A 16,367-nucleotide genomic window follows, 5' to 3' on the forward strand; every position below is an offset into this window, starting at 1 on the left:
AGAACTGCAAATTAAAGGTACAACCTGCAGTGGGGAAAACTGGTGAAAAATACAGGATACAAGTGATATAATAATCAGATACAGTGTTATTCCTCGTGTCCACAGACATGGTAGATTATCCTGAAAAGTCATCTTAAAGTGTGGGTACTCTATAGATTTTTGATGTAGTCAACAGTACTGCATTTGCAGTTAATGAGACAGTGATCAAAGATTTGTTCGGAGAGGACAAGCAATGTTAAGAAAGAAAAAGAGAAAGTATCTTTTTGTTCTTACCAGCAGAGACGAGGACAACTGCTGTAAACAAACTCATCTCCTCCTCACTAAGCTGCAGAGCACTAAGCTTCTCACTGAATTCAAAAACAGAGTTCAGCAGCTCCCCGGCTCCCATGGAGCGGAGCTCATCCACACTGTACTTTTTCCCACTAAGAAAGGTCACAGTACGATCCTTTGCGTCAAACAATGACGCAAACCGTACCATCAATACCTGGCAAAAAAAAAGAAAAGATGACAAACATTTAATTTTTTATTTCATCACCATTGAAGAAATGTACAAAGTGCAGGTTTTCATATTACCAAATACACCGTTGTATGCAGCAAACTTTAATGAAGACCTTTGGTGGGCAGATTCAGCTTTCTGACGCATGGACAGTGGACTAACACGGGGCACTTGTTGCGAAGAAAAACGTTTTCTTTGCAAGTTTCTTTTTAATGAGTTACATTGACTTGTGTCATGCATCAGATATCAATACATACAAGACTAATGCCCACAGGGCAATAAATGGCCTATAGTTGCATCTCTTATTACAATGTAACTTTTATTAATTTTGTTAATTAAGGAGGCTGGAAAAATTGCAAAAACAAATATCTAGCTTTGCTTCAACACTGGAGGGTTAAATAAACCTTAAGCTTATTTCAGTTCCCAGATATTGTATGACTGCTAGAAAGGAACCCATCATCAGTTTTCTTCCTATACTTGTCAACCTGTTAATAATAGGCGAGTCCCTGCTGCCTACTAGCCTGGATATTTGTGCCTAAAGAGATAGATGGGACAGAAGCGGTGTCATGTTTCTTAAGGAGAGCACCCAAAAAGTGTGTGGAGAGACCTAGGGGGTGAGTGGGTCAGGGGATGGCATAGTTTCTTCCCAAGGAGAGCACCCAAAAGGGGTGTGGGGACACCTAAAAGAGGAGTAAGGAGACTTTATAAGGCGATGCTAGCATCTCTGGGAAATTTATGCAAATAAGAAAGATGGAAAAATACCTCTACAGCGCCAACTATTGGATGGCAGCATTACTTCAGAGATAGATATAGAAACACACACACACACACACACACATTATGGCAATTTAAAGGCCTCCTCAGGGGAACAATATCTGGGAGCTGACCAAGGTTGTTTAACCCTCCAGTGTTGAAGCAAAGCTGGATATTTGTATTTTTAATTTCTCTAGCCTTCTTCATTTTGATGTAATTACTAAAAGTTACATTTTATTAAGAGATGCAACCATGGGCTATTTATTGCCATGCGGGCATTGGTTGTGTATATATTGAAAAATAAGCCTGGTGTTACCCTGAGGCATTCTTGTTTGTACATTATGGAATAAACCAGATATCTGCACTAATTATACTTATGTTAAGGCCCAGTAGAATGTCATTATATAATAATATAATGTTTGCCCGTAGAACACTATCACACTGAATGTCAATGATTCTCAAGCAACTGGGACCCACAATACATCCCAATATACAGACAAGTCTTTCACTAGCAGTGCTGCACCTGTCCATCTGGTTTTGCAACTCAGCTTCATTAAAAGGGGTTTTAATATTGATGATCTATCCTCAGGATAGGTCATCAATACTTGATCGATCCACCGACCCGCTATCTGTGCGATAGGGCTGGATGTCGTCATTGGTGATCACAGCCATAAGTGTAATAGATGGCTTCACTTCTATTAAAATCAATTGGAGCGATGCCTCTTATTACATTTCTGTCTCCTCATTGCCGTTAGAACCGGAAGTGATCGCCAGAGATTTCGAGTGGCGGACCCATGCCGATCAACTACTGATCACCTATCCTGAGGATAGGTAACATCCAAAAATACTCCTTTAAATTATATAGGGTTGAGCTGCAAGACCACACAAATCTTGAGGACGCTTGTTGTGCTGTTGAAGTCAACAGTCATGTTTTCTTACTCTAGGAAAAGCCTATAAATTACAAGTTCATAATTAATTGCTAACCTCAAATGTTCCAGCCTTCAGCAAGTTGACCTGATCATACTGGGAAAGGTCTTTAAATCCTGGAATACGCTTGGCAAATTCTACAACCTCTTTTACAGCCGGGGTGAAACTCATAGAGAACTCTTCCCAGATCTGGGGTCCTGATTTATTTGGGTCTATGAACGGAGACATGCTCATAGGACAGACCTGTAAAATGTATATAAAATTAGTAAAAAGCATGATCTGGAGTATCCACGTCTTAGCGGCATTCAACATATTTCCAAAAATTCTCCAGCACAATATAAATCAGCAGTACAGGCATGGGAAAGGGAGTTGTGCCTGCCGAGGAAGACGATGCAGACTAGGAAAGGTTTAAGTGAGGTGCTAACAAAGCAACATGATTTTATTAGAGCATGAAAATTAGATAGATAGATAGATAGATAGATATGAGATAGATAGATAGATAGATAGATAGATAGATAGATAGATAGATAGATAGATAGATAGATAGATAGATAGATAGATAGATAGATATGAGATGGATAGATATGAGATGGATAGATAGAGATGAGATAGATGGATGGATATGAGATAGATAGGTAGATAGATAATTGTAAATATGATTCAAAAAGTTAACTTTTATACCAATGAAGAAAAAAATAATCAATGAACTCTGTACCAGATGCATTCTCCTTCCTCTATTGCACGGGTAGCCATTCATATGGTTAGCCTGGGATACATCAAACATGGCTCCTTTACTACACCCTTTGTGGAAGAGCCCATTAGAAATGTTGATATTATGTTCATTGGAGTAAACAGCATGGATGTTGGAATAACCAGGGGTGATCTTGTCTCGGTGCTGTCCGTTTATGTAATTCTGGCTTTGGCTAGCAGGACAGCGAGCGGTGCTGACACCGTTATTGAAGTGCATATTGTTGCTCTTGGCCATATGCTTTACATTATTCATTCTCTGGTTGTTGGCTTCAGAAGGCTCCTGGTTATACATAAAAGTCTCTCTGTGAGCCCTAGTTACCGTACCGATAACATCATCTTTGCTAACGTCTGACGATGAAGGAGGCGGAGGAAGAGAAGAAGGTGCGGGTGGAGTGGAGCTTTTATTTGGACCACTGATGTCCAACTTTTCTTGAACAGGTGGGGGCATAGGTGGCAAAAGTGAAGGTGAAGCTTGGTAATCTGGCAGTGCTTCTTGGTGTCCTGAGCTACCGAATTGGCTGTTCATCATCGTCTTCATGGCAGTCTGCATTTCAATCAGCATTCTCTGCTTTTCCCGTTTTGGAATGCGACCAAAACGAACAGCTGTGGAGAGGAAAGAAAGCAAAAATTCAAAAAAGTGAGCAAGATCATTACTTGATGTACCATGCCTGATAGATTACATAAAATCTGACTCGGTTCACATCTGAGTTGATCTTCTGTTGGAGGGTCTGTCAAGGTTTCCGTCACTTTGGATGGTAAGAACAGCATACAGTGCTGGTTTTGTTGTCAGAGTGATGGAAACCTTGAAAGAATCTGAAAGACCCACTATAAGTCAATAAGGCTTGTCGGTCATCATTAGGATCAGACATAATGCTACGGTGTCTATTATAAATGGTACAGATGTAAAAATATATAAAAATGGTTTGCCCTTGAATTTTTGTGGATGTTTTTTAAGTTTATTTAGGCTCTGGTCATATTATAGTCGTGACTGCAGTTTATAACAGAGCCAATGACAATTATACTGGTCTTCTAGCCTGCTGAAGTCCCATAAACCGGTTATGTGTGTTGCTAATTTAGAAGCCCCAGCAAGTTTATAGGATGTCACTTGTGACAACCTGTGTTGGGGCCTCCCACTGGCTACAGCGGTCCCATATGTAAACAACCATGTGATCGCTGCAGTAAACAACAGATCAAACGATCAGAGCAACGTGGCAGCGGAGAGGGGAGTATTGTTGTTAAATATAGGATTCATCCCCCAACTGCCACCAATGTGTTTATTACTCGGAAAACCCTTTTAACATCTATGGAAGTTCGTGTGATCAGTAAGTCAAATTGACTCCTGGGCAGACAGAGTCTTCTATACCTTGTGGATTTTGTCAATGCTTTATATTCGTTATGGTTTCTCTGAGCATTTCCAGCATTTTCTTCCCAAATAACCAAATCTACTCGGCAATATGATGTTTTGTACTTGATTTCTTTCTCTATTTTTAACATGGAGATATTATATCCATAAGACATACAATAGGGACGCATTTACTTAGCAGTTTACATCGGTTTTTGGTGTAAAGTGCATCAAAAACATTGCAAATGATGACTTGTGTCAAATTTGTGCTAAAATTTCCGACTTTTATCATCACCCACCAAATCTAAGACACTACAAAAAATATGAGCATGACCTTCAATGGGGTAGTTTTAGTGAAGTCTACCAAGAAGAAAACATAAAAACGGCACAAGTGTTGACACCCATAGTAGGCCTTGATTTGACTTCCTAACTATTAGACATTTCCAAAAGCGCCAAGTTTATTAAGAGATGTGTGCCTTTTAATATATTTGGTGCAAGAAACTGCAACTTTATCTTCTTCATTTAAACTGATATAAATATTGGTTCTAGGAAGCAAAGTGAGGAGGTCAGTGATCAGCAGGAGGACAAAACAATTAAGGTCATGTTTCACTTCTTCGCTTGATTGCCTACAAATGAACCATCAAGCAATTGCAGCCTCTTTCTGTATGTCTTCATAGATATTATTGATGTGAATGTTAGTAAAGGCAGGTAACATAAAATACTGAGGAGGGTATATTAGGGGGCATGGTGCCACTTTACCACCTGTGTTAATGGGCACTGTAATGCAAAACAGCATTTGTTGCAACCTCATTCGGGAGGGGTATCATCTCCCCTTAAGGAGAGCACCTAGGAAGTGAGTGAGGAGACTTATCCTTAAGGCCATGCATGCTGCTCTGGGAAATATATGCAAAGAAGGAAGATGGGACAATATCTCAGCAGCGCCACCTATTGGATGGCAGCAATCCTGCAAATCAATGTTCAACCCTTTATACAGGTCTTATAACAATGATTAGGAATTGAAAACCAAGCCAGAATCCATACACAGACAGCTGTTTCGGGGTGTTTGCCCCTCATCAGTGTGCAGTAGGATTCTGACTTGGCTAGTGAGAGGCCTGTGATGTGAGTCGGATAGGGTATCATCTCTCCTTAAGGAGAGCACCTAGAAGGCGAATGAGGAGACTTATAAGGCCATTCATCTGCCCCTGGGACATTGATGTGCAGGAATACTGCAGAGGCATTGTTCCATCTTCCTTATTCGCAACGTCGACACATGCACCCTCTTAACTGTGTGCACCACATCTACTGCAACATAAAACAGATGCAGAAGTGAAGTTTGACCTGTGGATAGGAAAAAACCTGTGATTCTGGGTAAACCCCTACATTCAGTTTTATGTAGAGGTCTAGATTACGCCATTTAAATCAGTTAGTATTCTGTACACTGTATCTATAGTCCTACAAATCGTAGAAAAGTCCTAATATTTTTTTTATCACAGGTCTATTTTCATAAGAACCTAAACTGTATAGCACTCAATGATTTGAACAAACTACATTTTTGTGTTTTAAATGCCCAACTGGCACATACCATCTCTTGACATGCCGACAGACAGACACTTCTTGAAACGGCATTGCTGGCAGCGATTTCGGTTCATCCTCATGATAGAACAGCTCTCATTCTTGAGGCACTTTTTGTACTGGATGTTTTGTTGAATGCTTCTTCGGAAAAACCCCTAAGAACACATAATCCTTGTATTAGAGTCAGTCTCCAGCCTGGAACGAATCGATCAGTTGTATAGTGTCTTATGGATCGAGCTGCGGGACGCACAAGCAGCTCAAAATATTCTGTTTTGCAGAAGTTTTACTTCTGAGATGTTCCTTTCCTGTGCAGTAATATGCAGTATATTCATGTCTTACTGAATCGGACAACATCCTACAGTCTATGCTTTTTTAAGCAAGGGTTAAATTTAACAATGGAAAGTTGTATTTCTGAAAGCAGGCTGGCGAGTCGTCCAAGATCCATTTGTACTTCTTTATTGGCATGTTACTTACATATGCTGTGTGTAACCAGTGGTTATATTATATACAAAAACTAGTTACATACAGCAACAACAAAAATACATATATAGTACGGGCAACAAAATATATTTATAGTATGTATTTTGTTGTCCATTTCTACTTGGGTAACTTTAACTCTTTCCAATCCAATTTTGGATTCAGGGTTTCCTAAAAGGCTTTCTCTTTTTGCTGTTATGCAACAGTGCCATCTGCTGGCTAAAGCCAGTGTGTGTGTGCCAGAGAGGCTCCGACAGCGGAGTGGCTGGCAATAGACAGGAAGAATACCCTGTCGGACATCTTCTGACATTAGAGCTGTGCAAGCTTCAATCAGAATGTAGGAAGACGTCAGACAGTGGATTGGAAAGGATTAATTGGTGAGTACAAGGATGCACAAACATCATATTCTTCTTTATATATTTTCCCTGTTTGAGATATATAACACACACACAGGGAAAATATATAAAGAAGAATATGATGTTTATGTATCCAAAATACACTATATACACAATTACTGAATTACTGCATTAGAAGTAATGACCCTTACCTTACAGCCTTCACAGGCGTGGACTCCATAGTGAAACCCAGAGGCTACATCTCCACACACCTTACACAGAAGTATCATTCCGTTAAATTCTGAAAAACAATCACCAGATTATGATTACACTATTGTCAAAACATTTGTAACATAATTAAGCCTATATCTGTCCTGTTTTTATATTTGCATTGTATTAAAGGGACACCAAGATTAAGGTTTTTCCGATGTATATTTTTTGTTGGCTCTGTTTGCTGAAAAGAGAAGAAAATGTGTTGAAGTTAAAGCTCACCTTCTAAGGCTATGGATATGTTTAGGGGCATTTTTCTACTAATCTAATATTTTCGGCTGCAATTTTGCGGTAAGATTTAATTAAAAAAAAAATATTGCATCGTTTGGCTTCTGCAGTTTCTACATATCACTCTACATAGCAAGTCGCAGAATGCACCTCCCTTCAGAACCATCAGTGTGCTAGTGTGACAACTGAGGGCCCTTTTACACGGGCCAGTAAATCGTTCACATTCCTGCATCCAGTGGAAATCTGAAGGCTTATCGCTCAGTGTAAAGGCATGCCCCAACTAAACGATGAATGAGAATTAGTTTGCTTCCCATTCGTTGTTCAGTTTCTGCATGCAGAAAACTGAACGAGAGGTCGGCCGTGTAAACAGGCAGTCGCTCATTTATGCGACTGGAGGTGGGCGGACTGGAACAAATCCCCCGGCTGCTCCACCTCTATTCTCCAGTGATGCTCGTTGCTGTGTAAAAGCACAGGAACGATCATCGCTGGAATGGATTGTCGGACATCCACATACCACAAATTGTACCGTGTAAAAGTTGCCCTTAGTTTCTCTCTCCTCACTTGAACCTGCTTTCCAGCTAATTTGTAATTGTGGTCATAAATTAGTTGATAGGAACTTTCAGGAGAGGAGAGATAAAGGCTTAAAACCAAGTAGTTGGTCTAACACACTGTTGGATAAGAAGACATGGTCAGTAGACTTTATCTACTTACAGATGTTCCTTCTTAAAGGGGTTGTATCGAATTTTTAAAAAAAAGCTCTGTGAGGTACTGTTGCTCAGCTCCATTGACTTGAAAGTAGCACTAATTTTTAGAAGAATGGGCTATGTGTTTTAAGTTTCATGCAACCCTCTAAGTTTTCAACCGTAGTGCCATGCACAATGACAGGTATATTCTTTTTAATGTAAGTTAAGATTCAGTACTACAGGCAAGAATTCAGAATCTCTTACTAGTGGTGACTCCGCCATGGCCTTTGGTTAGGATTGCTGCACTAGTATAGGTTGTTTTTATGCACAGTGTGTCCACCTGCTGGTTCTTCTGAGGTTCCTCTAGGGTGGTGAGGCTCCCACTTGGAAGGTCACTTCTGCCGCTACAATTTCCGATGCTCCCACCATTGCTTCCACCACTGCTACCCTCAGAGGCAGAACTGCTGGGGGAGGATGGAAGAGAGGAGGATGAAGACTGGAAACTACTATTGGAGCTCTCGCTGTGGCAGGAGGAAGGGCTGGAGGCTGAGCTTGAGGAGCTGATATAAGCAATGACACCACCTAGAAGAGAGAAGACATGGCCAGTTATTAAGTCCTAAAGATCTCATGCAAATAAGAGGACCATTCAATTTTTAAAACAGAATGGTGACAGAAAATTGACAAATGGATTGAAATAGAAGCTCTTCAGTTCTAATGCATGTCTATAGGCGCAAAAATAACGGTAGAAAATCTAGACGGAAACAAAAAAAGCTAATGTGAAGTTAGCCTAAACCCCATTTACACGCAAAGATGATTGCTCTAAATTCATTCAAAAGATAGTTTGAATGACAGTTTTGAGCAATCATTTTGCATACGCTACTAATGGGCACTAATTGCCATTAGTAGCTTATTAACTTCATGTACATGTATTTACAGAACAGCAGGTGGTCTGTTCTCTAAATACATCTCCTTTGTTCTGCCGCGGGCTGCACGCTGTGTTCAATGTTATCAGCGCTTCCCATGGAGAGCTCAGCATGCGGTCCCTGCTATCGAGACAATGGATTTTATGCTGACTTTAAGTCAGCAATGAACGAACAGTGGAAGAGAAATGCACGATGGGTGCGCATTTACATGCAATGGCTATCGCTCAAATACCATCGTTTGGACAAATTTTGAGCGATAATCGTTGCGTGCAAATGGGGCTTTACTCTGTTTAGCAGTGTACCCAGCACCAAATTCTAAGGAAGGAAAAGTGGGCAACCGCCTCAGTGCCCACACCAACCAATTCTGTCCAGACACTTCCAGCTCCAGGACAAGGGAAAAATCTAAAAGTCTAATATGTGGCATTAATACAACTTTTTTCGTTGTTTTGTGTAAGAGCTCTGGTCTCCATGCACAGAGCTTCAATTCTCGGTCTGCCTGCACTGCTATGTAGAAAAAAATCTGGTGGCTGGACATGCATTTTTTTTTATTGCCATTGGAAAAGGGTGATAAGGGCACTTGTGGCTCCGATTATCTCCTGATTAAAAAAAAATAGATCAGGCATGTTAATTCCTAAATGCCAAGCCTTGTAGTCGCCATCAGGAAATATGGGAGGACGTTTCAGCTGCCTTCACAAACTCTCTCACTAGATTCTCATTGGGTCCTGTCAACCTAGGCAGAAACTAGTTATATAAAGTTTATATCCAATGTAAAGCATTTGCTTCTTTCAGATTGGAGGTGGGCCACGAGGGGAAAGAAGGGAAATGTAGCATTACATGGCTGCCATTCAGGTACATGTATATAATATATGAATAGCTCAAGCCGCCTTAGGCTCTGGCTCATAGAGGGAAGTCCCAAGTGGGGAAAGCAGACTATGAAGCCCTTATACCCTAATAAATTGTTTCCATGAGATAATCCCTTTAAGCAAGCTACCCATGATGTACCACTTTTATTGAGGAAGGAGCCCAATCAAATATGTTTGCCTACGACCAAGGATTCATTCCTGACTGTATGGCAATTAACTATAAAATAGGTTAAGTTACTACTGAGAGTGACACTAACCATTCTACACTTTTGCCCATGAGACTAGATATCATACCCAGTTGGGCACAGGTACATCTATACCAGTATGGACCTATGGGTGGATTCCCTTTAACACCACGGTATATGAAAAAATTAAATCTTTTGGAGCAAAAATTAATATAAGACCCTGTCTTATTTTCAGGGAAACGGGGTATATGAACACTAACATGCAAACATAATGAAGCATAATAGAAAGCTTTCAGTCTGTAGTATTACATGCACGGAACGGTTTTGGTGTTGATTATTCCTCCTGCTTTACATTTGGTAATGCCCTCCAATACATGACACTGTTTACCTTATGTCATTGTATCTTTGATAAAATAGCATCTGCTTTTATCCCTTAGCTCCTTAGTTCAGCTCCTCCGGTTACATAAGTCCCCCTGGGCAGACATACTCCCCTCCCCAGGCTAAAAACACATGTTTAGTTAAGAATGTCCTTGTGTCTCTTTTAACTGGGATCAAAGTGGCTGAACACGTGTTCTCCCCGTACGGCACAGGATGCAGGAAACACTGAAAACCCATTCTCTATAGAAATGTGAGACCTTCTCTCCTTCACTAACAAGTGCATGGCTTACTAATCATTCCAGCTCATTACTGTACCCAGGAGTATACTTCATCCAGCCAATATCGGACTATAGATGATTGTTTGGATGTGAAACGCCCACATCGCACATCCCCGATAGGCAAAGAGATAGTTTGTCACCGATAACAGATTGTGTTGCCTATCTTCTAGCCCTAGACTTATAATAAGACGTATCTGCACAGTGTGAGGGATATGGCCGAGAGGAGAGGAAGGTAGGAGAGCCCAGTGAGAGCAGATATGGCTGACCATGACAGCCGTCAAGAACCAAAGGCAGCTTCACCCCGGAGAACAAACAGCCGAGTTAGTAGAAATCCGATGGGACACGGATACCGCAGACGGGGATCCAGGAACAAAGACAAGTCTGGATTCGCTGGCTGGAAGTACGTTGTGTGCTGATCCCAAGTTACTGCCTTTATTGTTGGTCAGTGTTCGAAACATTCAGCAAGTTTAATAGACGCACCCATAGGCCAAAACCTCATAGGCCATGTGTCATCCATGGAATACACAGAAAGCACATGGCCCGAAAATCCAGCCATGTGAATTGGCCCTTAGGGTGAGTTCACAATCCAGGTGTGGAATCCGCATCCACATTCCGCTACAAGGTCCTACAGTGTTAGTGTATGGAGCATAAAAGAATCGGCTGCGGATTTTCAATTCTGCATCATGCCCAACGAGTGGAATTGTCACAGAATGTGTCCATGGGTTTCATTCATCGCAACGCAATAACTGAAGTCTGCCGCTCGATCCGCACCAAAATCGGCAGTGAATTCTGCAAGTAAGACAGTGTATTTCATTCCAAATTTGGCTCAAGAAAGAACACTCGGGTGTGAACCTTGTTAAACTCTTGTCACCATCTTTTTCCACCCCTATTGAGGGCAGCACAAGGTAGTGCCTGTCACACCGATTACAGTGATCTGGGCAGTAGTTTGGGAGAAACTATCAGTACCAGCACGTGTATAGAGGACTACCAGGAGCTGGATATTCAGGAGCTGCAGGCTAGTTACACCCACCCCGCCCTCCAGTCACTGACTGCTGTCTGCCTATTACTGTGCATGATGAAAGAGCTGCTAATCATTGGCTGGAGGGCAGATGGGTGTGGCTAACCTGCAGCTCATGAATATCCAGGGCTAGTTCTCTGTCTGGCTGCTACTACTAAAATGCATGTTTCTCCAAAACTACTGCACAGATACATGAAGCAGACATATCACTGTAATGGCTGCAAGAAGATGGCGAGAGTCTCTTTAAGCTCCTGTAACACAGTGAAATAATTTCTCCTCCATCAGATTATTCTTGCTAACATGGATCTTAGTTCAGGCCATTAGACCCATGGATGGCTGTGATTAGCGGCCATATTACAGAAACAAAAAGGCGCCCATATTACACCGATCCATAACGGCCCCTAAGTCACTGTCACACTGCCTCAATATAACCTGAGGGGCCATATGGTTTTTTATTGAATTTAAAGGGGTTTCCCACCAATTACATTAATCTCCAATCTGCATATAAATGTTAAACTGTTATCCCCTCCTATCGTATATAGCTTCTATGCAGATGTATGTGTTGCCATGGTTACTTGAGGAAATCCCATATGTAGTCTGATGCTGCAGTCATACTCCCTACCATCTCCCATACTCAGCTGGTCTCTAGATGTCTGCAGAATAAGACTCCATGCAAGGTTTGTCTGTAGAGCTGGAGACACAGGAGTACTGGGAGAGTTATATATATATACACACATATATACACAAGTGTGTATGTATACATATATATGTCTATATCACATGCTTGGACATGTTTCTGAGCTGGAAGGGAGGACAGGGCATCACCACAGTCTTAGTAGACTTGTCATTAAAGAGTGCTGACAGTTCTGATCAAACAGGTTTTACCGTCTTTTACCGTACATACCTCGCATATTTGGCGCTTAGATGCGAGGTTTCACATTGAAATCAATGGGAAACACGGGCCGCGCCGGAGGACCGCAGCTGTACGGAAGTGATGAGAGGCGATTTTGACACAAAACCGCCTCAGATCTGCGGGAACATCGCGCGAGATAGGGTGGAGTTTCGCGACTCTATATCACGTTCGGCCGTGTGAAACTAGCCCGAGGCCTCCTTCACGTGGGACGTATCTGCCGCAGGCTTCCTGCAGCGAAAAACGAGCAAATGTGCCGCAAGTGCGCAGTCACCAGATCCGCTCTAAATGGTGCAGATTGGCGTTTCAGATCTGGCGCAAATTTTAACCCTTGCATTTCTAGAGTTGAGCAGCATAAACAAAAACGCTGCAGATTTTTTATAAACGCTGCGGATTTGGTGCGGACGTTTTCGGACCGGACGTAAAAGAGATTTCTGAGATCCTCTCCAGACGGCCCGTCCTGTGAATGCTGCGGAATGTCCATTGTAGGAGCACGGAAAATGAATCCCCTTACGCGGAAGGAAGCAGCCGAATCCGCAGCTGCGCAATTCCACACGAAAATACGCAGATCTAAGTCTAATTTAACATAGGCAAAGGCGATATTGGGCCATTAGCGCGCTCGCTAACATGCGACGTCCCCATGGGTGTGAGACGTTGTTTTCGTTAAAAACCGTCTCACATTGTTTCAGGAAAGTGGCGATCCGCCGCAGCGGCTAAAAAGATCGCAGTGTTTCTCATTGTTTTTAATAGGAAAACTTCACATCGCGTCGCACTCACGGGCACCCGGAACGCCGTGCGGTGTTTTAAAAACAATGGGCGATGCGTTCTGAAAGGACACCCAAAGATAGGACATGCTGCGATTTTTTTTCCTGCCCTGTGATGCGTGAGAAAAAAAAACAACGTTCATGCGTATGACCCGCAACGCGCAAATCTCACACGATTTTCTCAGCCGTGTGAAACTGGCCCCCATGGTCTCATTCAGACCGGTCGGTGCAATTGCGCCTGGGAATCTTGGGGAAAACAGGTGTTGGAGGCGCCGCTCATGCGCTTACTGAGCTAGTTATTTTTGCGGCAGTACGTATGCCGTAAAAACGGGAGCCCCCTATTCCCAAGATGGCGGAATTGCATTTTTTCCCCCATTTCACTCCATTTAGAAAGTTTTTAGTTCAATAAATAGTAACATTACAAAATATATATATAATGCAAGGAAAAAAGTCCTCCGACAGCCATGAAGGCAAAAAGAGGAGAGGTGGAATTTTTTGAGAGTAGGGGAGAAAAAACAAAAATGGAGGTAAACCCCCCCCCCCCCAATCATTAAGGGGTTAATAATTGCTATATAGCGCCGACTTATTCCGCAGCGCCTCACACAGGTCAGACAAGCTCAGTCATTACGTACAGCATTATGGACGCTCCGCACAGGCGGAAGCATATTTCGGCCGTATAAATACGCAGCGTATCTACACGACTGGAAAAAAACCCGCTTGCGCATGTATTTTGCCCGTTCCAGCATGTTTGTGCGCAACTATACTGCATGCAAAAACGGGCGCACAAAATCCCGCAGCTGTCCCGTTATTTACGCGCGTGCATTGACGTCAATGGGCTGTTGCGGTACGTAAAACGCAATTGCGCTTTATGTGTGACAAAAAAATACGCTCGGGTGAGCAAGGCTATTGGAATCCATAGGTTCTGTTCACTGCATATGATGCGGGCAAAAATTGCGCCTTTAATACGCGACGCAAATACGTTCATGTGTGCGAGCCCTCAGTGATGAGACAATTGTACTTTAGGAATGACAGCTCTGTGCACAAGAGCTTACAGTCTATGGAGGGGGGGACAGAAGGGCTAGCTCTGTATATAATCTTCCCCTCACGTCACCACCTCCTATGTCGTGACGGACTAGTAACACAATACAATACACATTTCCAGTGCCGCCATTGTGCCCCCTATATAACACAACAGCCCCGCCCCCTGCCCGCTCTCCTCAGGTACAGGCCCCGCCCCCTCACACACGTGTACTCGCACATCTCAACCGCCGAGTCCCATCACCCAGCCAATCAACGAGCGCCTCAGAGGCCACCTGCAAGCAAAATGAAGAGGTGTGGCCAAGCCAATTCAGTCTCGTCACTGATTGGCTACCGGTCTCATGTCTGGAATCCATGTGTTCTAGAAAATAGGTCACGGCAGCCTCACGTGGAGGGCCGCTCGGCGCCCTGTCTCATTATATAATCATGACGTCGCGCAGGACAGCGGCCAATCAGAAGGCGCGCTGGGCAGAACGTAAACACAAGCCGCACATGGCTAGAGCGGCCAGTCCACGTGATCCTGCTGGCTGACAGGACCCGGGCGGCCGGCTGCCTTCTCCCCGCTGTAGCCCGCGCTGCTCACACCATAAGGCTGCTCTTACCCCGATGTATCCGTCTAACATGACAGAATTCACAGTGCAACCTGTTTATACAGGCAGATACATCGTTCACAGCAGTGCATTCTGGGAAATGTAGTCCAACAACAGTTAAAAGGACAACCACACACATCCTTAGACTAGGCACTGGACATTAAAGTGTTAACAGATCCCCCCACATGGGACACTTACCTGCATTATTCTCCATGTTGCTGCGGTTGGGGGGTTACGTTGTGTACGGGGGTCTGTAGTGCAGGTGGGGCTCCCCTCGCAGGGTCCTCCGTCTCTCCCTCCTGGCTTCAGCTATTCATGCTGCCCACAGATCCATGTTGGGGGAGAAGCCCTGCTGCCCTCCGGGGTCCCCACTGTCCTGCTGGCTGTCACCTTCCCTCTGAGGACTACTTCTGCCTCTTCCTAGGACACAGCCTTCTCCAGGGGCGGATCTGCCTCTGCTTGCCATGAATTACTCATTGCAGAACATGCTCCCAGCTGCAGCTCCTCCTCCGGAGCAGGCGAGCGCTGCCGGACACATGTCAAGCTGGATGGTTTGTGGGACACCGTGTTCTGGCTAATGCTCTGCTTGCCATGAATTACTCATTGCAGAACATGCTCCCAGCTGCAGCTCCTCCTCCAGAGCAGGCGAGCGCTGCCGGACACATGTCAGCTGGATGGCTTGTGGGACACCGTGTTCTGGCTAATGAGCCCAACAGCCGTCACCTGTAATTGGCACATGGTCTACCGGTGGTCCGGCTGCAGACCCCCGCACTGCGCCTTCACATTAACCCTTCGCTCACTTCTTCCGATCCAAAAAAAAGACCAAAGTCATGTGCGTGACAGGACTTTAAATTCATTCAATTTGGGATCCCCCCCCCCCATAACGCGGACTGCGATCACAAGCTATTCCGTATTCGCAGTATAAGGGTTAACTTGCTGATCGCGGGGGTCTCACCAGAGGGGATCCTGTCCCCATCCCATCCGCAATTCAAGAACATGTATTTTTCTGCGTATCAGCAGATCAAAGGTCTCGCAGTCAACGGCATGCGCAAATGTCTGTGCAATACGCAAGAAGATGCGTGAAACACTGCTTAATTGGGCAGGAAAAAGAACCCATCTGGCACGCACTAAGGCTCATTAGCCATTTTAATTGATGCGTCTTTGTTTGCCGCACGCGAATGAACACTCCTTGTGGGCGCAAAAAGAACAGTAAAATACGGCGATGCGCGCGCAAAAGAAGCATTCGTTCCAAGAAAAGGCTACATTCATGTGCGGACCAATACGCATACGCTTGTGTGAAGCCGGCCTTACTGCACCCCCCACAGTGAGGAGGAAACTGAATGGCGCGACGTTGGCGCAAGCGTGCTGACTAGAGATGAGCGAACGTACTCGTTTCGAGTAATTACTCGATCGAGCACCGCGATTTTCGAGTACTTCTGTACTCGGGTGAAAAGATTCGGGAGGGGGCGGGGGGAGGTGTGGCGGAGCGGGGGGCAGCAGCGGGGAACAGGGGGGAGCCCTCTCTCCCTCTCCCCCCACTCCCCGCTGCAACCCCCCACTCACCCACGGCGCCCCCCGAATCTTTTG

General features: G+C 44.0%; 1 protein-coding gene across 3 annotated transcripts in view; it reads right to left on the minus strand.

Annotated features, from left to right (window-relative positions):
• NR1D2 (nuclear receptor subfamily 1 group D member 2) overlaps positions 1–15,264 on the minus strand; it is a 31,178-nt gene extending 15,914 nt beyond the window's left edge. The window contains exons 1-7 of one of the 3 annotated variants that reach the window (XM_066585047.1): positions 14,979–15,262; positions 8,098–8,415; positions 6,865–6,953; positions 5,851–5,995; positions 2,892–3,529; positions 2,234–2,419; positions 274–484 (exon numbers count right to left, since the gene is read on the minus strand). In XM_066585047.1, the coding sequence (XP_066441144.1) occupies positions 274–484; positions 2,234–2,419; positions 2,892–3,529; positions 5,851–5,995; positions 6,865–6,953; positions 8,098–8,415; positions 14,979–14,994 (1,603 nt within the window). In that variant the 5' untranslated portion in view covers positions 14,995–15,262. Of the gene's footprint in view, positions 1–273; positions 485–2,233; positions 2,420–2,891; positions 3,530–5,850; positions 5,996–6,864; positions 6,954–8,097; positions 8,416–14,978 lie in introns of those variants that run through there. The other 2 variants (XM_066585049.1, XM_066585050.1) reach the window with 2 other exon arrangements.
• Positions 15,265–16,367: the final 1,103 nt, after the last annotated feature.

The sequence above is a fragment of the Eleutherodactylus coqui genome, chromosome 12, assembly GCF_035609145.1.
Source record: "Eleutherodactylus coqui strain aEleCoq1 chromosome 12, aEleCoq1.hap1, whole genome shotgun sequence".
In the NCBI taxonomy this organism is placed as follows: Eukaryota; Metazoa; Chordata; class Amphibia; order Anura; family Eleutherodactylidae; genus Eleutherodactylus; species Eleutherodactylus coqui.